At 44.4% G+C, this 23818-nt stretch overlaps 1 protein-coding gene across 1 annotated transcript in view; it reads left to right on the top strand.

The window, feature by feature from the left end:
• The window catches only part of UACA (uveal autoantigen with coiled-coil domains and ankyrin repeats), a 28298-nt gene extending 8847 nt beyond the window's left edge, over positions 1–19451 (top strand). The window contains exons 2-19 of the mRNA XM_026040520.1: positions 2157–2290; positions 3285–3373; positions 4199–4263; positions 4702–4759; positions 4922–4992; positions 5100–5206; positions 6061–6242; positions 6640–6677; positions 7476–7562; positions 8741–8848; positions 9902–9934; positions 10333–10431; positions 10597–10633; positions 11496–11548; positions 12440–15142; positions 16072–16224; positions 16883–16948; positions 17673–19451. Coding sequence (XP_025896305.1) covers positions 2157–2290; positions 3285–3373; positions 4199–4263; positions 4702–4759; positions 4922–4992; positions 5100–5206; positions 6061–6242; positions 6640–6677; positions 7476–7562; positions 8741–8848; positions 9902–9934; positions 10333–10431; positions 10597–10633; positions 11496–11548; positions 12440–15142; positions 16072–16224; positions 16883–16948; positions 17673–17744 — 4155 coding nt within the window. The 3' untranslated portion in view covers positions 17745–19451. The remainder of the gene's footprint in view (positions 1–2156; positions 2291–3284; positions 3374–4198; positions 4264–4701; positions 4760–4921; positions 4993–5099; positions 5207–6060; positions 6243–6639; positions 6678–7475; positions 7563–8740; positions 8849–9901; positions 9935–10332; positions 10432–10596; positions 10634–11495; positions 11549–12439; positions 15143–16071; positions 16225–16882; positions 16949–17672) is intronic.
• The last annotated feature ends 4367 nt before the right edge of the window (positions 19452–23818 follow it).

Below are 23818 nucleotides of genomic sequence, written 5' to 3'. Positions count from 1 at the left end.
CCACCACCATGAGCCGCTGGTTTGCGTGCGCAGCCAAGGACGCGGTGGGTATCGGCGGGCGGGCGCAAACGCTTGGCAGCCGCTCTGCGGCCGGTCCGTTTGAATGAACGGGTCGGCTTCCCCCGGGACGGTGGTGCTGAGTTTGCTCGTGCTAATGGGGTGGGCGTGTGTGGAAGTGGTGGCTGCGCGGCCGCTGACGAGCGGGACTGGCGCTCCGTGGAGCAGGAACGCGGTGCGGCCGAGCTGCTCCTGGGCACATACCCTTCCCCGGCCACCTCTTCTAAAAGGCAAAGCAGAGCTTGCAGAGTAAGGTGGCAGGAGGAGGCTTCCCGGCGTGCAGAGCAGCGTTTCCCTCCCTGCAAGGAGCCTTCCCGTAAGGACGAGCAGGTCTGCCCCTCGGCCCGGGGCTGCAGGGCAGCAATGGTCAGACTGGGTCACAGTCACAGCTGTCTCAAAACGCTCTGTTTTTCCTGCTTTGAGTCACCTCTAGCAAGTATTTAGCAACTGCCCAGAGAGGGAGCTCTCCCCTCTGGCTTCTCCAGACCTTATTATTATTAAAAACTGAACTCAGTGTGGTTTTGTTGTGAAATAATATAACATGTTTTCTCGCATGATGACTGTACATAAATATAAATATTTATCTTCTATTACTATATATATTTAACTGCTTTCATGAAACTGCCTGGTTTCATGGAAAGTTTTAATAAAACTTTCCTATCATGGGCTTGGCACTTTAAAGTGGGGAAAGATGATGATATGATAAAGTAAAAATAAACTATTGCATTAATGGGATACTTTCTCACTTGTAATAAAAAAAGAAAATTAGGTTTTTGTTGGCTGATGTATTTTGGAAATCACTATGTTTACTAATTTTCCTATTCCTTATTCAGCAAGACAAGGTTCTTGTCACTCTAATGAGGAGCAGCCTAGTGCAGCTGTGAATTGCTTAGAGGTCCCTGTTTGCAGTGACTTCCAAGGCTCGTCTCCGTGTGTCTAGCTAAGCTGGAGTCTAATGTTCCTTCAGGAGCCTTGCTCTTGTCAGAAACGCCTCAAACAGAGTCAGTGGTAGCTTCATCTTGACCATGCTGGTCACATCGCACAGCAGAACTCGCTGAAAAGCTAAGGCTTTTGGAAGGGCTTGGCTTGGCCATATAAGGAGCGGGCTCAGTTTTGGGGTAGAGTGCTKGCGTGTGGCTTTAAATAACATATTTGCATTAAGAAGGGAAAAAGTGAGGGGTGACTAATGTCTGAGCTCGGGAGAGCGTGTGGCCAGCTATTTATAACAGCCTCTTGCTTTCCTTGCAAGCCCGCATAGCTTTGGGCATCGCCGAGCGCTTGCAGCTCTCGGCTCTTCTCCTTAGACAGCTCGGTGGATTTTTACCTCTAGGATGTCGCCCTTGGCCCGCTCAAACCTTCACGCTCTCCGAAAAACCAACGTCCGTCGGAGTGATGGAAACTGGAGCTGCTGATCACCTGCAGCTCRTAACGGTGGTCACTGGTGGGCCCATAACGCTGGCTTGTGTCCACCGAGCTCTCCTATGTCACCTTTATGGGGGGAAAAAAATATATATATATATATACACACACACACCTGCAAATAGGTGTGTGCAGATGGAAAAATTCTATTAGCTTTGTTTTCTCTGCTTGTGGGGGGAAGAAGATAAACGAATGCTGAAAATGCTGAAAAACCTCTTCTGAAGATGATTCAGACAAAAGGAGCAGCACATTTTTTGGYTCTTACTAAGGCATTTGCACTTGCAGGGCTACTTTTAGCTCTTGCTTTTCCCCTGCCTTGCTGTTTATGTCTTGCTTGCAGCGTGTAGGGCYTGGGATGGGCACAAATACTTAATGCACAGAAATGAGCTGTTTTGTTATGATTTCCTTTTGGGTGTATTGGGTGTAAGGGGTCTGCCGTGGGTACCGAGGGACTGAACCGGGCCCCAGCGAGCAGGGTGCATAAAGAGCCAAGAGCACAATTGAAATCCCGTAGTTATGTATGTAAACATGTGTCTTAAATGCTGCAGCTTAATTTGCAAACAAAGGCTTCTTTTTTTGTTCCCTGGAAATAACATAAAACTTGGCCTTTTATTGAARGTGCTTTAGTAGGTTCATATTGCACGTAAGCTCACCACGTTTTCTATCTATGTCTCATACAGCAGAATRCAGACTGGAACAAGTATGATGACAGGCTCATGAAAGCAGCCGAAAGGGGCGATGTGGAAAAGGTGTCCTCGATCCTGGCGAAAAAAGGCGTCACTCCCACGAAACTGGATGTGGAAGGGCGGTCTGCGTAAGTACCGCCCCGCGCACGTGCTGCGGAACCTGGGGCAAGTCCTCGCTCCTTGAAAAAACATCTCTTTTAATAAAATCTGTGTAATACTGTGTGGACTGTAGCCTCGTCTGAACCAATTAATGCAAGTTTTTGATTTGCAATTGCACTTGGAAAAACGCATTGCTTGTAGAGCATAGTGAAAGGAGCAGAGAARGGAGAAAGCCTCTCTGAACAGACAAATAATTAGATTATCAGCTGCAATGTGAGTTATGAAGAAAGCTAATTTTTAACATCCTAAACYTTTGGTTTCTGGGACTCTATTGCTGACAGATGCTGCTGATAGAGACCCCTCCTGGTCGCTTTCCTCTGCTCTGAGCATCCTCACCAGGCTTGCAGTGATGTCCACCTTTGGCTGCAGCTAGTCCTGGCATGACTTGCTAGTTACAAATGCTGGTGTCTGTCAGTAACCTTAGGATGGCTGGAGCAGAAGATAATGGTGGAATTAATTAGCAGGTTTCATGAAAGGGGCACAGAGAAGGAACTTCTTTCTTTCCATCCTTAATTTAGGAGCCTAAATAACTGTGTATATTATAGAGATTCTGAAAATGTTCATATTGACCCTTCTTTCTCATGCAGTTTCTAGAAGGCATGTCTGCAAARAGATGGTTAGAATTCCAGACAGCCAGAATGTCAAATTCTGATGAAAAAACAACAAGCACACCTTTAGTATTTAAATACTTGCTCTTGCTAAATTTGATGTGAAAGAAGAAATGGAAAACGTGCTGTTATTCTGCTTGATTAGCTCATTCAGGCTAAATGATGACCGCTTTGGAGATTCCTCTTGTTCCTCTGCAGTAAAATCTACAGAGCTCTTAACTCCGTTTGGTCACTGCTAAACTGAATTGGAATAATACTTGAGTATCCTTTGCTTTGCTTTGACTTTTCTACTTAAAATTATTCCCTTTTGTCTTGTGTGTAGCACAGCTGTGMTGAAGGTGTCTTCTCTTTCTAGGTTCCACGTTGTGGCGTCCAAGGGAAATCTGGATTGCTTGAATACGCTCCTGCTGCAGGGAGCGGATATCACGGCCACGGACGCCGCGGGTACGCTGCCCTCGCGCACCCGCCGAGGCTCTCAGCTCCAACTTTATTTTGCGTTAAGGTTAAGCCAAGGCTTAGGATAGATGTCCTTCCCTTTTGTAGAGTTTTCTGTGCTTGCTTATGGCTCGGTTTAGAGGAAGCTGATGTCCTGTCACGTAGCTTCATGAGTGCTCCCCAATGTTAATTTTGGCTCTTCTGCTGTAACTGCAGGCGACTCCCCTCTCACTGTTGACATCTGTTTCTCCAGTTTAGGATAACTCCTATGTGGAGTTGCAGTATTTTGAGATGAATTTTACTGTACTTAACTTGAATCTTCACTTGGACTAGATGATCCCTAGAGGTCCCTTCCAACCTCAACCAATGTGGGATTCTGTGATTCACTTGTAGCTTTTCTAAATTAAGCAAGAAGATAGTTTAGCAAAGGGAGTGAAGTAAATATTAGATTTATCTAAATCTAAATATTAGATGATTTATAGTACTGACTGAATTGGAGAGAGGGGAAAAAATATATATAGGTTTAAAGGTATGAAGCTGTAGACCTAAACTGCCTCTTGTCCTGGAATCAGTCTAGCACTTGGAGGGCAATTATGTGACTCAGTGCCTCTCTGTGTCCAGTGCATGATAACCACTAATGTGGCATATGGAATTGTGGAGGAAGCAGAGTTTGAGTTCAGATGAAAAACTCTTATAAAACCGTCAGTGAAGGATAAACTTACTAATCATATAACATTCATTTATAAGAAGCAATGTAGGCATGCAGAGTTTGTGTGTGCTTTTTCAAATGCACGTACAAGATAGGTCCTGAATCTGCTCTTGTTCTCCTTATAGGTCGAAATGCATTGCACCTAGCTGCGAAATATGGACATGCCTTATGTTTGCAGAAGCTATTGCAGGTACTGATGAATGTAACTCGGCACCCTTTACTCTTAAAGGAAGAAAAAGGAGCTCTTACTTCAACATTAAACATATGTATTTATTACTTTTTTTTCCTTTTTTTAAAAGTGAGAGTCAAAATAAGTTCTGGCTGAAAGTGCTAAGATCAGGAAAATAAACATCTCTGTGTGTTGTGCACAAACACTTGAAATTTTAGCAGAAATTGAGTGATTGCAGAGTTTTCYGCAGTCTTGATTTACTTTTAAAACTTTTGTGACTAGTTTGAAGTACTAGAATGCTTGCATCCGTGAATCTCTCTTCATGTATGTCAGTATACCTGAGAACTATAAAACCCATTCTTTTTTTCCTATTAAATGACTAACTAAAACTCGAAGTGATTTCATGTTTTATAAATGCTGTTTCAATCCTATCTGAAGCTGAATTATCTATTTTAACAGTACAATTGTCCAACTGAAAATGTGGATCTTCAAGGAAGAACCGCTCTCCATGATGCAGGTAAAAGGCCTTGCTTTTCTGGTGACTGTGGAATCAAATCCAGTAAGAAGGGGCTTTGCTGCATTAAGCCTCTTGGGAAGAGGATAAACGTACTGAAGAGGGGTTTGGGGTCTCGCGAAGCTCTGCTCAGCAATGTAACTTGCTCCTTTCTTCTCTTGAAAGCTATGTCAGACTGCTCCTCCAGCATACAGCTCCTGTGTGACCACGGGGCCTCCGTGAATGCGAAAGATGGGGTAAGGTCCTACTCACATCTCTCGCCTGTTTGAATCCAGCTGGGGTTCTGGTGCTTTCTCTCCTTTCTCCCCCTTTCCTCATTTATTTCCCCATTTTCTGTCTTCAGGATGGGAGGACACCGTTAGTGCTGGCCACTCAGATGTGTCGTCCTGCGATTTGTCAGCTCCTAATAGACAGGGGAGCAGAGGTTAACGCCAGGGACAAGCAGAACAGGTAGGGTGAGCAGTGGGGCCGGTGACGCTCCCAAGGAGAGGCTCTCCTTGGCTTTCAGGAAATAGGTTCAAACTCGTCTGAAAAGGCTCCTAAAGTGTGACTTAATCCAGCAGTACATGTGCCAATTTAATCATGCAAGTAAATGTGGCCCTTTAATTGCTTGTTCGTGCATCTAAAATATGAATTGGCTTATGTGAAAGTACTGTGTGTTGCTGGCTGCAGAGAAGCAGAAGTTGCCTCTGTTAAAATTCCATCTCTCCCCTCTTATTCCAGCTGCTCCCTGCAGCTTTTGTTATGATCCATTTTGTGCCTATTGATTCCCAAAGGGGCACTCTGCAGAAGTGCCCTGGCTTCCTAAGGGAACATTTCAGAGCATTTAGGCCCTTTGCCTGTACATGCGGGTCTATGTGCAACCATTTCTTTCCCGGTTATCTCTTAGAGGATGACTGCCCCTGTGTCCCTGTGGCCTGGCCAGGGCACTTGCTGCTTGCATGGCCTTTGCTGAGCCTGGCACGATCCTTTGGAGCGGATTGTCAGGGCTTGCAAACACCTGCTCAAACTGGCTGAACTATCTTTCATCTCGGGTTCGTCGTTCATATTTAAATCATGACCCAAAATCATACGTGTGCTCAAAATACAGAGTGGCGTTCTCAAAAGCAAGAGGTTCATGGGTGGGTTTTTAATTTGTTTCTCTTTATAAAAATATTTAAAGCTGACTTAAAACTTGCTGTCCTCTCTTGAAAGAGGGCCGAGCTGTGACTGAAGTGCCTGTGATTAGGCGTAAGGCGTGTGGGAAGGATTACCCTGTGCCTGGTCGCTCCATCTCTGAATGCCTCTTTCTTCCCCATTCCCAGGACTGCCTTAATGTTAGGCTGTGAATACGGCTGCAAGGATGCAGTAGAAGTGTTGCTCAGAAATGGGGCGGATGTTAGCTTGGCTGATGGCCTTGGTCATGACTGTGCTTACTATGCCAGAATTGGTGACAATATTGACATTTTGGCTTTAATAAAAGCTGCCGTTGAGGATTCCAGCAAAGGTATGAAGAACACTGCTGTAACTGGTTGCTGTTRTTTTTTTCTCTTGTGTTGTGCATGGTTTGGTGTTCAGAAACCTGCTCTTTGCAGGGCAGCCGTAATTTTTAAACAAAAATCTGCATGTGGGAGGAAAGTGTGTTTTCTTTTTCTTTGGTCTAACTTTTAAAGCTGATACCTGCTGTGAAGTCATTAGGTACAGGGTATTAATCTTTCTGCACTGGTAATCATGGGAGTTTTACCTTGGACTTATAAATGTTGTTTTTCAGTTAATCAAAACAGCAATCTCTTTCTTGAAATATCTCCTCAAGATAAGAACTTAAGTAAAATAGCTGAGTAAGCACTGCACAAAGCTGAACGAAACACATTTGAAGTTCCCAATTTCTGTCATTTCTTTCTCAGCAAGGGATATCGCGAAGAAAGGGCAACTTGARCAAAAGGTGAGGCTTTTTCTGCTATGTATCTCTAACGTTATCTTCCTGGAAGGCACGAGAGGGCGTGTGGCACCAGTGCAGTTTCACTCTGCTGTGTCATTATTTCTTCCTGTCCTCCCCACGCCTCCCTCCCAGCTCAGCCCTGCAAACAGGGCTCTTGGAGCCTCTGTTCATCATCAGTAATTTCCCTGCTGGTGGGAGCTGAGGCTGAGCGAGGAGCTGCCTTTGGCACGTCCCTACTGCCCAGAGTGAAGCTGTGCAGTCTTAGCTATCCTCGCAGCACTTGCTAAGCTTTTTTTAATTGGGGTGTTCAGTATGAGTCACACAAGAAACGATCTTGGGAGTTATGGTGTGAATTTACTGCAATTTTTCTTTACTGCTGTGCAGTAAATAGCCTGTAAGTAATAAAGGCCCAGCAGGCCTGATGCTTTGGTTTATGCTACATGTTTATATTGCACATCACACAACGTTCTGCACTTCTGGGTCATAAGTAGTGGCAAGTTTCCGTAGCTATATRTTGAAATAAAACTGCTATGAAGCTTCTCTGCGGAGCAGATGGCTCCGTGTGCGTTTCTGTTTGAAAACACTTTGTTGGACATTCAACAAGTTGGATGTTCAACAAGTTACCCCTGGACGGGACTGGGAGATATGTAACTCCTCATGAGAAGCAGACTGAGCAAAATGGGAATTTTCAGTAGTGTTGCCTCTTGGTGGAAGCTGAAGGCAAATGTGGATGGTCCTGCTGTCTCTAGCAAGGAGAGGATCACGAACACACACACTGATGTTTTAATGTTTCAATACCAGGTTTCTCGCTTGTCTCAGAAGTGGAACCGGCTGCACGCGCAGGAGGAGGCAAATGCCCAAGTGTACCGGAAAGAGCAAAATGCTCAGGTAAAACGGAAGATTTTCCGTGACTCCTGTTTTCCTACATGCGCAAGGAACCAGACATTAAAGAAAAGCTGTACTTGTAACCATTAGAAATTCCAATAAGAAAGGTCGTATATATTGTTGTTTAATTAAAATTAATTGCTTGACTATGCAATACAATAATTTCACAGAAAGTGTAGAACTTTCTAGGYGGGGAAAGAGAACCTGTTTGTGCGTGTAGTAAATAGCTGCAAGTTTCTGGATGGTTTAGCCATTCCCTCTTAACCCTTTGTCTACAATGTTCACATACATTTCCCTTTTAACCATTTGTCACATACATTCACAATGTTCATATACAACGTACCTCAGGCTCTGGTCCTGGAATGAGAAATTATAAAATCCCAAAATAGGAAGACTTTTAACATTCTTTTGGGACTCTTGCTCATGTGTCTTTAAGTGTCTTAATGATGATGAGAAACATTTTTAGTATATTAACTGTTATTATCTCATCTAGTTAGCGTGTCACTGCAGTTTATGAAAAGGTAGATAGCTTTAAAAAATACAGGAAACAAGCCACTGAGAAACTGAGGTTATTGTTTGCRATATCTTTTAATAAAAGGTTGAAGATCTGTGAATGCAGCTTCTCTGGTTTGAGCTAAAGAATTTACCCAGTTAAGGAAGTGATTTAATCTGGCAAAACTTAAACAGGCTTTATTGTGTGGGTGTAAGTAGTGCACTGAATGAAGGTACAAAGCCCTGTTGTTTTCTCACGCTGGGCCTGAATAGGTCACTGGGGTGATACCTGTGGCTGTTGGAGCAGTTAGTGCCTTTGAAGGCTGTTGCATTTCATGCTGGTGAGGAGGAATTTTCTTGTTACACCTTTGAGTGCAGCGATTGGATTCCAGACGCTGTTTTAACATCAGTTATTTTTACACGTTTAATCTTCACTGCTGTTAGTATGAAAGACTAAAATTACATTTTAAAATCTCTGTAGACTTAGCAAGAATGATCTTCCTAGAGATGAAAAGCTTGAGGAAACTTAAATCTATTTGTAAACAGTCAAAAGTCAAAACAACCAGACCTTAAGTAAGGCTACAAAATTATTATGGGGCTTGTTAATTGAAGTTTGTTATCTCTTAATGACTGTTAAAATTATTGCTTCAGATTCTTTAGTTTTCCTTATGTATATTTTTTTCWTCTAGGAACTGGAATTAGAAAATCAAGACTTGAAAGATCGAATGAGAGAAGTGCAAGAGGAGCAAAGGATGCTGTTGGATAGAATCAATGGGCTACAGCTGCAGCTGAATGAGGTAAAACTATATTGGAATAACGTGACTTGGGACCTGGACTAACCCCSTGACACGGACAGTGGAAAGCAGTTGTTTTGTCCTGTTGTCTTTCTTGTGTTCCTGTAAATTGTCTCTGYTGTGTATCACTGTCACTATCTTCTCTGTAAAGGAAGGTAATGTTTGGTCTTGTAGTGATACTTAAACTGTGATGAGACTGCTCACAACTTCTTCTGTTCATCCTCGTAAATTTGAGTGCCAGCTTTTATGGCTATTCTTTTTAATGTAATCATGATTTTTTTTGTGTGTGTATATGTAATTTCAGAAAGCAAATTAAATCTGCTCAGTTAAATGTAGGTGTTGTATGTGAGCACATATGGTGTTTATTTTTTGTCCAGCTATTAGTATCAGTAGAAATTTATAAAGAACTCTTCAGCTGGCAAATAAATAAAAAAGGCATTCTCGGTACAGAATCTGTCACCTTAATTTGAAACTGTCTTCTGAAATATTCTCTGTATTTGGAGCACTTGGGATGGCCAGATGGCCAATTCTGGAGAAAAGCAAAACAGAATTTTKTGTTTTGTTTTCTGGAGTTCACTTTTTCCTGCATTTCATTTCTGCAGGATGTGCTATTTAAAGTGTGAAACTTCCTCAGTGGAGCATAAAGAAAACCAATATGTCTTCACATAAGCTTTGTCCTAGAAGGTCATCAGACTTCTGAGCATTGCCTTTAAAACAAACAAACAAAACCCCCTTAACATTCATTTTCCAAAATCAACAAGTTTCTACTGAAAAACTACCTTTCTTCCTCAGTGAAAGACAGTTATAAAGTAGTTAGAAGATTTCCCATTTCTTATTATATGTTCCAGGAAACATTGTTCTGTCAAACATCCTTAACTTACTTTCTTTTTCCTTTCCAAATGTTAGATGGTAAATGGAAGGGGAAAAGTGTATTGGGAGCCGGCAGTGTTGTAAGCTGGGCTAGACTCATCAGTTAGTGATCTATATGTAAGCCCCTTAAACACTATTGAAAAATGATTTTGGGGTGGGGGGGATTTTTTATTTTTATTTTTGCAGGAGCAAATGTTTGCAGATGATCTTGAAAATGAGGTAGGATATACACCTTTAAGTGTAATAAAGCTGTGAAACTATAAAATAGGGAAATTGGTTGTTGTATTTAAGTTGCAGTATTAGGGAGAAAGTTATTCATAAATGCCAAATGAASTGCATAGAGGTACATATTTGTTTTATACAGTTGTACATCATTTGTTACTGCAAACAATGATGTATATAGGAGCATCTCTTAAGTAGTGACTTCTAATAATGCAAAGCYAATAAATGCAGATATGAGGTTAATGCATATTCCCATGACTTTATTCATTCTTGTAGAAGAATTTTAGATTTGAGGAACTAGTGGTTGAGTATTGACATTGGTTGAGTTCATCCGCATTTATGTACTTATTTAAAAATTTGGCTATTGTGGCTTTGACACTTGTGCTCTCTTTCAGAAAGATGAGTTGAAGAAGATGTTAAGTTCCAAGGAAAAGCAACAGGAAGAAAGCCTAAGAACTATTGAAGCTCTGAAAGCTAAACTCAAATATTATGAAGTACGTCAGTTGATTGGAAGCATAATGTAGTGGTTATGTATTGTAGTAAATACTGAAGCAATTGTTTGCAATTGTCCCTGCTCTTTAATTCATAGTTAAATATAGTAGGAAATTTTGAAATGAACTTTCAGTGATACTTATACATTTTCTGCCTCTTGTTTTCAGGTTGACTTYGTGGGCTCTGGAAGTAATTTTGGGAATAGTAAGTATATTTAATTCTGATTAACTTGTTATGCATGATGAAATGTTAAAATACAGTGCTGAAACTTCTGCTGTCTTTTCCTTTAGCCTGTCTTAGCTATAGGGAGCCTCACTGCCCCGCAACCTCAGCGAGCCCGGCTGCTCTGCTTGTGTCTGTGCTCGCTTGCTGGGGTGCCCTTGAACTGCCGCACGTTGCAGTGACTGAGCTGTGAAATCCACATTGTTTTTCATGCTCTTAGAGGACATAGGGGAGTTACAGTCTGAGCAAGATCTGTGATTCAAGCTGAATCCTTCCATTCCTGTTCTTTGCATCTTAATTGCTGATTCCAGCCCGTCTCGATTCTGGTTTCTCCTGTTAAGCAGAACAACTGTGGTCGTTGTGAAAACCTTAGTATGGGCAGATAGGACCATCACTTACAAAGAAAAGCTGCTGCTCTCGATTTCACTGGAACAGACTCCATTTCYGCCGACTGAAGCTCCCTATGTCCTATTTGGTCGCAGGCCTGTCTTGCACTTACGTAACTTAGTGTCATTTAGCCTGTCATAAACCTGTGGGAACAAGTCACGTGGAGCGCTTTTCCAGGCCATGTGCATGTGCTGCTGTGCAGCTAAATCCAGGGGACTTCCGTAATGTTTTGCAGACCTCTGCATTAGGGATGTCTCTTTTCCTATGGGAGTTTGTGCAGGCTCCATTGTGGGACTGTACTAAGGGGCTGTCATCTTGATACGAAATTCCTCAGCACCCACCTACCGCTTTGTGCAGTGCCACTGAGGAGAGCAGGATGAAGAAGGGAAGCAGTTCTTGGGATTGTCTTGCTGCTTTTAAACAAAGACTAAATGCTCTTTGCTTTCTGAAAATACAGGAAAAGAAGAATTGCTGCTTAAACAAGGTCAAGTGTTTGCTGTGGAATCACAGGTAATAAATACTCACCGTCTGGAGAATTACGATACTTAGTTATGACGTTTATGCTTGGGAAAACTGTATTTACTCGCACACCCTGTGTATCCATTAAACACTGCTTCTGAATACAAAGTCTGCAAGCACTTGCCTCACTACACTTATTTTGCAACTCGTGGTGCCCTCTAGAGTCACTTGCATAGCATAGCTCTAAATGCTGTGAAATAGTCTCTGTCACTCCCTTGTTGGTCTGCAATGGCCATTCCCAAACCTGGATCACCAGCTGCGGGACCAAAAGTCACTGTTGAGAGTACTCGATCATTCTTCCCTTAAATTCAGATAACTGCCAGGAAACCAGATTTCCTGAGTTTTAAATAATTATCTACCAACTTTGTCTGGCCTTGTCTAGCCAACTGTTAAACCACAACTTGGTTATTTGAGACCTATCGTGCTTTTTGCAGCGAGCAGTGTATGACAGGGCTTAGTCGTAACTGGCAAATTGTTCTGATAATTGAGTCCCATCTGATGTGCTTCCAGATATTCTCATACATTTGGGAAGTGGTGTGGAATCTGCTAATAAATTAAAGTTCAAGCAGATGAGTAATTAAATATGAATAATATGGTAAAATGAAATGAGCATTCCATTGTATTAAATGTCAGTAGGGTCTGATGACTGAGGATCATCAATGTAGAACTACAATCAAAATACCTTTATCTGTTAAAACTGAAACGTTTTCCATAGTATGGGCAAGAATAGATTAAGATACTTAACCAGAAGCCTCTTGGGGAGATGAATTTTTATGCTCAGTAAAAATCTTAAGGTAGGGGTGTGTGTATGTGTATATATGATATGGTAGGTAAATGGTCAAAATTTTAAACATATCTATTTCTGTGCAACTTCAACTGCAGTCCAAGTCTATGCTGAGACCCCTGGAGCTCTCTCTGCCAAACCAATCATCCAGTTCAGAGAAGGAAGCTTTGAAGAGAGAGCTGGACAACGTGAGGACCTGCTATGGTGCCGCCAAAGAGGAGATCAGCAAACTGCAGAGAGAGCTGTCTCGCAAGGCCACTGAATGTAAAGCTTTGGCATCAGAGTATGAAAGAACCAAGGAGGAATCCGATGGGCAGATAAAACAACTGGAAGATGCTTTAAAAGACGTGCAGAAGAGAATGTTTGAGTCAGAAGGCAAAGTTAAGCAAATGCAGACCCACTTTCTTGCTCTGAAAGACCACCTGACTAATGAGGCGGCTTCAGGAAGCAGTAAGCTGGCAGAGGAGCTGAAGGATCAGCTGAAAGAAATGAAGGCCAAGTACGAAGGAGCCTCTGCTGAAGTGGGTAAACTAAGGAACCAGATTAAGCAGAATGAGTTGTTAGTGGCAGAGTTTAAGAGGGATGAAGGAAGGCTGGTGGAAGAGAATAAAAGGTTGCAGAAGGAACTTGGTAAGTTGGAGATGGAGCGGGATACAGGGGAAAGAAACATCACAGAGTTAGAAAAGCGGCTCAAAGAAACAGCAGAGAAGCTAGCCCACTCCGTAAGTGCAGAGAAATTTGAAAACATGAAGAGTTTGTTATCAAATGAAGTGAATGAGAAAGCAAAGAAGTTAGTAGAGATGGAAGGAAAACATGAAAAACTGGAGGCAGAGATTTGCCTTTTAAGGAGGGAATCAGAAAGTCAAAAAGCTGAACTCATTCAGCATGTAAAGCCGGAAGAGCACGAGCGAATGAGGAGTAGGTTTGAGCAAAAAACTGAGGAACTTGAGAAAACAATTTCTGAATTATTACAGAAGAATCGGAGTTTGCAAAGGGAAGTTGACAAAGTGCAAGTAGATAATAAGATGCTTAAGCAACAAATCCAGATGATAAATACTGAAATTAAAAGCCAGAATGTGCCTTTAAAAGTTCATGAAGAGCTAAAGAAAACAAATGAACTGACCATTGATGATCTGACCAGAAAGGTTTCTGAAATAACCAAGAAATACAATGAAAGCAAGGGAGAAGCTGAAAAGTTGCTGGAAGAGAAGAACAGCTTAAGTGAGAACCTAAGCCACCTCCAAGCTGCGTACCTGTCCCCAGAACAGCACAAAAAAGAAGTAGAAGCTTTACAAGCTAGTGGCCTTGAGCTTGAAAAGCAGCTCGCTGAGCTTAATAAAAAATATGAGGATGAGCAAGCCAAAGTGTGCAAGCTGGTGTCGGAGAACACTACTGTAAAAGAAGCTCTCAGGGATCAGTATGTGTCGGTTACAACGCATGAAGAGGTTAAAACAGTCTTGAATAACACCCTAGAAAAGACTAATGCGGAGCTGTCGGATCTGAAGGGAAAAACTGAAGACATAAAGAAGGAATTCATGAAGGTAAATGAAGAAAATGCAACTTTGAAAAACCAGGTGAAACTCCTGCAGAATCAACTACAAACTGAGTATATAAGTTTAAGAGATCATGAGTCTAAAGTGAATACTTTAAATAAAAGYGTGAAAGAACTTCAGGAAAATAATATTGAGATTATGGCTGGGTATAAAAGGGGTCAAGAAGAAATTTTGCAGTTACATGCAGAAATAGAAGCCCAAAAGAAGGAACTTGACACAATTCAAGAATGCATTAAGTCAAAATATGCACCAGTTGTCTCCTTTAAAGAGAAAGAACAAAACTTTGAAGCCACAGTGAGAGAACTGAAAGAGCAGCTGTTGGAGCAAACACAGAGGTGCAGGGAAAGTGAGGAAGAAAGCAGGAAATATCAGCAGGAAAACGAAAAGCTCAAGAGTGGTATTTTGTCTGTCCAAAATGACTTGCAGCAGAACTACATCCTTGCGGAGAAATCCCACGAAATGGAAAAAATGTTCACAAGCAAGATGGAAGAACTGAATAAGCAATTGAGAGAGCTGCTGCAGAAATACACGGGCAAAAAAGCAGAGGAAGAGGAGCTGCAGGAGGGCACGGAGCGGGCCCTGGCTGCGCAGGCCCGCGGGGAGAGCCGGCAGCCGCCCGTGGGACAGTTTGAAGGCCTGAAGAAGGCTCTTGGTAACACTGTGGAGGATCTAAAGGAAGCCTTCCGAAGGGAGAAGGAATGTTTTGACAGAGAGACGCTAAAAGTTGGAGAATTGCAGCAGGAACTGTCAGATCTGAAAAGTTCTTCGGTACCTTTGGCAGAATATATGCAAATGAAGGAGACGCTAGAACAAGAAATCGTAGCAGTCAAAAAAAGCTTAAAAGAGAAGGAAGAAGAAAACGACGTTAAAGCCGAGGAAGTCGTGAAGCTGCAGTGTGAGGTGGAGGCTGCCCGGCGAGCTTTGGCCGAGCTGGAGAGCAAAGAAGTGATTGACGTAGCTGAATACGAATCCATGAAAAGTAATCTGGAGGCCCAAGTCAATAGCATAGCTGAAAACTTGTTCAGTGTGAACAGAAAGTATGAGGAGGCATGCGAGGAGGCTTTGCAAGCTAAAAAGAGCGAGCTTTCCTTAAAAGGTGAAAAGGAATTGCTTCAATTGCGGAGCTGCAGCATTGAGCAAGAAATCAAAGACCAGAAAGAGAGGTGTGATAAATCATTGACAACAATTATTGAACTGCAGAAGAGAATACAGGAATCTGCAAAGCAGGTGGAAGCCAAGGATAACAAGGTAGGAAGTAAATGCCCCAAATGCTCTCACTTTAGCTCTAAGCAATTAGATTTTCAATTATAGCAACTCCGGGTAGTTGAGAATACTTTGTACTGAGTTTTSTTTTTGTGATAACATCGTACTAAACTTTCCTAATTGTTCATTTATGTCAGACGTAGTTTGTAAGTAAACTCAACCTTTAAAATTCCAGCATGGCTGTATCGGATATTTTTGATTTTATGTGTGGGTAAGCTGATTATTGCATTGCTTGGATGACTTACGTGCGTCCAGTTTGTAGCTTGATTTCCATCCGTTGATATGTTGTTGCTTTCTGTGCAAAAGACATTGACAGCCTAAAATCAGGATGAAGAAGTGAATCATGAAATTGGGACCCATGTGGCTTTGAAATGCCTAACTGGACTTATTAAAGGGCTTAAATGGSTCTGCTTCGTTTTGACAGATTCAGTTAGTTCAAGGGTGATTTCTTGTGGTAAAATACAGGATTARGGAACACAATGCTGACTTTGTTCTAGAAGATCTTTAACATTATGTTCTTGAACTGTTATTTTCCATTCCCACGTTTCTTCTTCGGACACTATGTTTGTGTAGATCGGAGCATATTTGTTTAATTTCTCTAGCCTGCTTTTTGATTGTTCAGTGTCCTCCTTGGATCTGAGACCTAAAATGTCTTTAGACCACGAGACGTTCGGGTGGCTCAGAGGGGTCCCTGTGCTGTGGGTCTCGGTGCTGGGGAGCAGGGTGTAACCAGTGGTAGCTTGTCAAGCAAGCGAAGCTGTGTCTGTGCACTGTTAGCTGGTGTGGTTGGTGTGCGGTGACAGATACCCCTCGATATTTGCCAGTCTTCATTAAGCTTTAGAGAAAAAATGTCAAGAATGTTGCTTTTCACTAAGTAAGCAATCCCTAACTGAGGTTTTTGTGTTCTTTTAAAGATAACAGAACTGCTTAATGATGTCGAGCGATTAAAACAAGCTCTTAATGGATTGTCTCAGCTCACATACACCAGTGGGATTCCCTCAAAAAGACAGAACCAACAGGTTGAAATGCTGCAGAACCAAGTGCAAATGCTGCAACAGCAGCTYGCTGTAAGTAATTCTGCAAGCCATTGCTCTGAAATGTGGGGGAACTTTTACAGAGGGAAATTTCTCCATGGTCGTTAGAGCCCTGGAGCTGCTTGTGGGCCCSAACTCTGTGGACAAGTGAATTGCTGACGTGCTGCTCCGCTCCACCAAGGCCACCGCGGTTCGGMGATGTGGAGGTGACGCCTGCACGTCAGAGCTGTTCCAGCTGACGTGGGCTCAGAAAAAGTTACCAGGAGAAAAACTGTGCTCACTAGTTAATGCAAAGACCATTTCTCCGTGCAGGTTCCAAAATAAATGTTTCTTTTCCAAGAAAAACAACACCTACCGTGTCTCTCCTGGCCGTGCAGGAAGAGAAGAGGTCCCCTCTAAAGGACTTGGTGGCTCTGCGTTCCCTTGTGTGCACTTACCCTGCAGTGTAGTGCTTATCAGAGTAACGGTAGAGGGAATACTGCATGGCAGGGTCGGTGGGTTTGTGTTCAGACGGGGCTGTTAGTGGCCCCTGTGACTGCAGGAAAGCTTCCCATAATTAAAGCTGTGTATGTAAGCAAAGCTGTATATTTTGAAATCTGTGCAGAATTAGGAAATATTCTTAATAGCATTTACAAGGTTGAGCTGTTSAAACCTTTGCTTTAATCTCCTCCCTTCCCTATTTCTTTTATAGGATGCTAAAAGGCAGCATCAAGAAGTAATTTCAGTTTATCGGACACATCTTCTTAGTGCCGTACAGGTATGTTAGCTTGTCATTGCCTGACTGGAGAAAGACACTAGTTTCTGTTTTATGGGAATATTGCGAGTAGACTTGAACCTAAAATCAAGTGTCTGCTTTCAGCTTGAGAGTTTTAGAATGAATTTAAAGCAAAAAATACATAAATGGAGTGTGTTTGTTGTTCCATTTCCTTACTGCCATCCATATACAATATCACTGTGTATATCAACTATTTGTTTTTAGGGCAATGTGGGTGGTGTGTGTTGTTAATCCATCATCCTTTCAAATAATACTGATAGAAGCTGTGTGGATATTGGGAACTTTTAATATAGCCTGAACCCAGTGGCTCTCACTAGGGGAAAAAAAGAGTAACTCATTCTGGAACATTATGATTTCAGATGCTTAAGCACACAAAATGGGTATCACTGTTGCAGCAATAAGCTGTGGAATCGAGCAAATGAACAATAATTATTTCTCAAATATAATTTTTGAATAGCAAGCTTGTGCACCAATGAGACGGACCTTCCACTCCCTGATGAGAAAGCAATAAAGGCATCCTTAAGTATTTCAGATTTGCRTAGAGAGCAATGAGGAGGGGAAAAAAAACCCCACAAAACCCCAACCAAACAAAAGAAGCCCCCAGAGAGGGGTTAATTCTTCTGGGCAGAATCTTGATGGTAGCTGTGGATGCTGATGCTTGGGGCCTGTGCCTCATCTAACTGAAGTATTTGCTTGCTTGCTCCAGGGTCACATGGATGAAGATGTCCAAGCTGCTTTACTACAGATCATCCGAATGAGACAGGGACTCGTTTGCTGACGTACTTAGTGCCCTTGCCCTCGAGGGCTGCTGCGTCTCRCAGAGGGCTCTGAAAGCCTCGGGGAGGTTTGTAGTAGCATATTTGCCGTTAGAACCCYCCAAGAGCTCTCCAAATAGGAAACAATTGGTGAAGCTGAAATACTTTCTCAGAAAACAGTAGAAGATGACGACAAAGTTTGAGACCTAACRCTTATTTCAGTAGATTAATAAATGAATTGGCTTACAAGTCAAAGTGATGACAATTTAGGTAAATTATGATGCAGTCAATCTGACTCTGAAATAAGATAAGGCCTATACCCAGAAATTCTAGTTTTTCCTATAACTTGAACTCTCATGGTATGGTTGAAAATAAACTGCATTCAAATGAGCTTGGCTRAAGTATTGTAGCTGTTGAATTCTCTTAATCCTTAAAAAATAAGCGGCTATCCCATTTTTCTCTTAGGTTGATCAAGACATTGCAATGTGCTTAGGTCAGCTGCAAAGCAGGATGGAAGGTATTTAGATGTATATTGTAACTTGGCTGGCCAAGTTACGGAGCTTATTTAAGTAACTTAAGATGTAGTGCCTTTGCTTTTAACAAGTCTTTAATCAGGGTTTCTGCCAAAATACTAATTTTTTATCTCTACCTCCCCTGGGAATCTTTTCATGACTGTTTGATAATGTTGATTACTGCAGGTTCTAAATGTAGGACTCAAGTGCCATGGTTTGTAGAGAGCATTTCAGCCTAAATGCAGCAGTCCTGCTTTTGTATAATTGCATTTTTCTTCAGGCATAATAGGGCTATAAACTGAGCATCTCATTAAGCTGTACATTAGGTAATTTGGATACTGGATTTTAAAACACTTTCTTACAGAAGTTTAAGGTATTTTCCTCTTACATGTAAATTATGTACTATAATCCAGTTATTTATGGGGAAAGATGCAAATAGTAAAATTAATAAAATGCACATTTTAATTAGCTTGGAATCTACCTATTAAACAAGATAGGGCTTCATTTTCAAGTGAAGGTGCAATAATTCCAAGGGATGATGTACCTGACGTAGGTTTTGTGAAAGAAAATACACCTTTTGAATTGATTAGGCTTCTTTCAGTGGCTTTTCCTTTAAACCAGTGTGTTGCTATTTTAACAGAACAAACACTAAGTGTTGCCAGTCCTCAGACCATTTGTTTGGAAGTGCTTGTGTGCATCTAGTAAGCAGGAACCTGGCATCCTGGGGACAAAAGGCAGAGCTTCCTTCGGGGCTCGTAAGGAATAAATTCCGAGGTCTGTKCCTGCTTACTGGGTCTTAATGGCAGCCCAGGAAACGGAACCCTGCAGCCTTGGGGGTCTCTTGCTCTCGCTCTCTCCCTTCTTTATTTTAATAGTAGTGATATATTTGTTTCCTCTCGTGCTCTCTCCTTTGGGCAGCGTCACGACATAGARTGGAAATGACAGCTGCCACCGAGGAGGGGATGCAGGCATAATGATGAATGTGTGGGACAGTTTTATTATATGAATATGCTTAATATATTTGCTAAATACATCTGTAGTACAACAGATCTGCTGCTGCTTTCCTTTAATTTCTTAGAGGATTATTACAGAAGGCATCTCRGTATATATATACAGTAGTTTTTAGCCAAATTCTTTTCTGATTACATGACTTGAAACTCTCATTGGAGAGAAACTGATTGTTTTGCTATACTAACTCTGGTATATTTTRATATTCTGTTTCCTTACTAAACTATCTCTGTGTAATTTTTAAACTTTTCYCGTATTGCCTACCAATAAAGTGTTTTCGTCTTTTTCGTATTGTAGTGGTCAATTCTGTAAAAGATTAAGGAATGTAAATAGTTGGCAAAATAATTTGGGAAGTGAAGGCTATTGCACTTGCTCAGGTGCTCTTGAATGCCAGGTAACAGGTCTGCYCTTTAGATGTCTACCAAGATTGGTAGTTTTTTGTCTACTTGCAGAATTTKTGATTTTAATGGTATTGATTGAGAATCAGGTATAGAAACCAAAGCTTCCCTCAGTTGACTTCTCAGAATAAATCTGTCCTGGCTGCTGCTCCAGCGAAGGGCGTGTGCAGGCTCTTATGGCCGGATTTGGAGCTGGGAAAGAGTTTGTGTTTGGAAACACGTTCGCTAGGGTCCTGCCGCCCTCCCTGGAGTGAATGAAGATGATTTCCTAGGATGATTTCTCTGCTGTAGGGGCAAGAAGCCCTGAGCTTTTGCAGTGGGTCGTGTGCGGCCCTTCCTGCCTGCATGTGGAAACCTTCTCGGGTCACCTTTGCAGTATCTCAGGTGCAACTGAGGGGGAAGCCAGGGACGCATTTTAAAGTAAATTACATGGAACAAATAAACCAATAATAATCCGAATCCATCGTGCAAACCCTCTGCTCCACTCGGGCATCTGAACACACCTTGCAAAGCCTCTGTGCCGCTTGGGCATCCCAACACGGATCATCGTGGCTCATCGAATCCTTACGGCTGGAAAAGACCTTCGAGGCGGCCGCTCCACCTCTTCCCTGCGCAGCCGCTTCCGAAGCTCCGGACTGCCCTTTCTGTGTAGAAATTCCTCCAAACGCCTCTCCTGGCACACCTGGAGGCCACTTCTTTCCCTGTATTTTCATGCAATTAGTGTTTCAGTTTATCCTGCATATACGAAGTATTTTACTTAGTGAACTAGAAATTAGTACATCAGTACTAGTAAATTWRYWAATTTACTAGTACTTACTTAGTAAATTAAAAGCAGAGGCTGCCATGAGGGAGAAGTTTTATCATTCAAAAGCAAAATACAGAATTCGATGTCTTTCAAAACATACTGCCTACTGAGCTGCACAGAAAGGGAAAAACAGGAGAAAGAAAGAAAACGTCCCAAGTGCTTTGGGACCCCTGTTTTTTTAAAGGGGGTCTCCTCCCGCTCACAAACACCCTGGGACATCCCTGCTTGAACCGCTGCTCAGCCTGCACCAAAGCAACAACTGGTCCCTCCTGTGTGACCTCTGCTTTAAGCAGACGATTTTGAACAACATAGACCAATTTCAACCACAGAATTGCCTTAATACATTGTATTTAAAGTAGTTCTAAGTTCCCAGCAAAGCCGCTTTGCGAGTGCGAAGCCCCAAGTTTGGGGCTTGCGAGCGCTGCGAGCCGGCGCCGTGGCGGCCAGAGCCGGGTCTCGGCATGCAGGACACGGTTTCCCTCTCCCTTTGGGGCTCCCTCTCCCTTCCAGACCGCTCGGCGTTTGCCTTCTCGCACCCCTGGCCAGGGCGCTTGTTTCGCATAAAAAACAGTGATTTTTGGTGGGACTATCTGCTTATTTCAAAACAATTTCAGCTTCATTTCCCCCTAAACTTGGGACGYTTTCTCTATAATACTGAGAAAATATTAGCATTTTGCACCTAGCAGGTGCAGCCACATTTCTCTTTCCAAAGAACTTGCAGGGTGAAGTGCACATCTGCAGCAAAGCTTGCATATTCCTGTTCATTGCCCTCAACCGTAATCAAACATATATATTCTAAAGATGAAGCCTACTTTATGTTCTGTAAYCCTTAGGAGAATGACCCATTGCACCCTGCGTGTTTGAAGTCTTAGCTAACCTTTAATCATTTGGTGCTGAGTCTGGCTTTGATTTTTTTGCTGGGAAAGAAAGTGGGTTTTTTTTTGCAAAATCTTTTCCTCAGACCRAAAATAAGCTAATTCCTCAGCACTTCGCATGGAACTGGGGCTATTGAGCCGAAACCCTCTTGGGGGATGYCTGTGAAACGAAGCCCTCCCCGTCTCCCTTCGCGCGCCCCATGATGGAATCGGAGCCAGGAGCTCTGCAAAAGCAGAGTGACGGCAGGTGCTGCCTAACTGGCACCAAGCTGGTAAGTGAAGTGGCCTCTGCCATGAGAAAAAGTGCAGTGAAAATTCTTCCTGCCTTCCCCGGCGCGGGTGTGTGGTGTGGGAGCCTCAGCTGATGCCTGTTGAAGTTCTAGAAAATAGAGTCTCCCTGTTTTCTTCTGGCTTTGGCTGGGAGCCTGAGGAGCCGAGTGTGAATCCTTGCACAGCGTGAGGTGGGCAAGGACCCGGGTCCTTGGGTCAGACCRATCTCGCTGCGCTTTTCTCCAGGGCAAACTGGAGTTTCCAGCATTTCCAGCCTCCCGATTCTGCTCCGTGCCTTGCCAGGGGTTGCTTTTCAGGGTAATTCCCTCCCTGTAGCTCCCTGAGCTGTGTTCTTCCCCCAGGAACAGGAAACCAACTCGGCTGTCTCCAGCTGCAGCCTGGCAAGGGCTGATCAATGGCTTTTTGAGCAGTGATTGCAGCAGGCGGTGGTGTGGGAGAGCCAGCAGCTTGCAGCGGGGTCACACGTGCAAGAAGTGTCTGTGTTGGGAAGGGTCTGCCCTGGTTGTGCGGGGAGCCGAGCCCTGGGTCTGCCCTGSGGCAGGGGAAGCTGCAGGGCTGAAGTGCCCGGGACGGGACTGGGGGTCTCCGGGAGCCCCGTGGTGGCCCCGACATGAAGGGCCCTGTGGCTGGGGGGGATCCTGGGCTTCCCACACTGGGGATGGGCCAGGCCGCCTTCCCTCATCCCTCGGATGTGGGGATGGAGGGCGGGGGCAGCAGGAGGGAAATCCCTGGGCGTTCCCGGGGGATATTGGGGCTGGGGAGCGGGGCTGTTTGCTCCTGCTCAACCTGCAGCATCATGGGCCATGCTCCTCCTGCGAGGAGGGTCCTGCTGAACCCCTGCACCGCGGTCAGCGCTGCCCATGCCCTGCAATTCCTGCAATTCCTCGCGAGCGCCGGGCTTGGAAGGTGCCTGCTCCCCTGCATCGAGATCTGCTCGGGCAGCTGCGGCTCTCCGGCGGCCAAGGACCTCTCCCGGTAAGCTGAGAAGCCGGGAGAGGCCTCGGGTTTGGGGGCTTCACTGGGATGGGGTTTTGCTCTGGTTCCCAAATCCCCCTCTGCCTGAGCTCCCCGTCCGTGCGCTGGTGGTAAAAGAGCCCTGGGTCTCCCCGGGGCTTGTGAGGATGAACGCGGTTTGTGGAGCGCTGGACGGGGAGAGATCGGGCTGGCGGGTGCCGGGAGACGCCGGTTGCTCCAGCACAGCCCGGCCCTGGTCAGCCGCGCTCCTTAGTCCCTTTGTTCCCTGAATGGGCCCGATGGAGCGACTCTGGTGCTGGTGGTCCCGCTGTGCTGCTCAGTCCCGGGCTGCTCTTGCATTTAAAAACAAGTGGTGGGATTGCCCTGGGGAGATGCTGCTTCCACGGGGAGCGGCACCCGYGGGCCCCAGCCCTGGTGCCACGCGGGATCCTGTACCCGGGAATAGCTGGAATACGGAGAGGCGCTGGCACCGCGCCAGCGTGCGAAGCTCGGGGGGTCCTGTAACAGGAAAGGGCTGCTTTACGCTGCTGGAAACGTAAACGTAATGGCTCAGCGGGGCGGCTGAGCCCGGCCCTGGGCCCGCGGGGCGGGTTTGGGTGCGGATTGCGGCAAACGTCGCTCCCAGGCGCCCCCGGCCGGCTGTGGGTGCGGGCCCGGCTCCCCATGGGCTCCCCATGGGCTCCCCATGGGCTCCCTGTGCTCCTCCTTGTCGGCACCTTTGGAGCAGGGCCCATTCCCGCTGTGCACCCCTGCCTGGCGCTCCCGTTCCCACTCCTTTCAGCTGCGGTGTGGGAAAGGGGGTACGGAAAGGGGCACGTCCCCCTCGTGCGGGTTCCTCCCGCGCCAGGCTGCGGATCCCTCCTCGCCAGCCCCAGGCTGGGACCGGCCCCAGGCACGGCTCCAGGGCCTCGATATCCTTGAAGACGTTCGCATTAATCTCCCAATTTAAGTGCTTAGCACCGTTTACAGCATCAGCTGCCTCGGGGGTTACGGAAAGGGGACACAGTCAGCTGGGCTTCCTCAATTATCCTTTCAGTGAGCAGGAAGGATGTCTTGTCCACGGAGCAGCAGTGTCTGCCTGCTCCGTAACSTCCCCAAGGGAGATTCGCTTAACCTCCTAATGCCCAAAGTTTCCAGGTCRACCCTCTGTTTCCTCGTTAGAAGTACTTGCAGTCAGTGAGAATTGGAGGTTGCTCATAGGAGCACTCGGCTTCCTTGGTGGAGATGTTTGTG

Source organism: Nothoprocta perdicaria, unplaced genomic scaffold (assembly GCF_003342845.1).
Source record: "Nothoprocta perdicaria isolate Ctin4 unplaced genomic scaffold, notPer1 scaffold_26, whole genome shotgun sequence".
NCBI classification, from domain to species: Eukaryota; Metazoa; Chordata; class Aves; order Tinamiformes; family Tinamidae; genus Nothoprocta; species Nothoprocta perdicaria.
The sequence above is the reverse complement of the archived record's forward strand: the minus strand, read 5'-3'. Positions and strand labels throughout refer to the sequence as shown.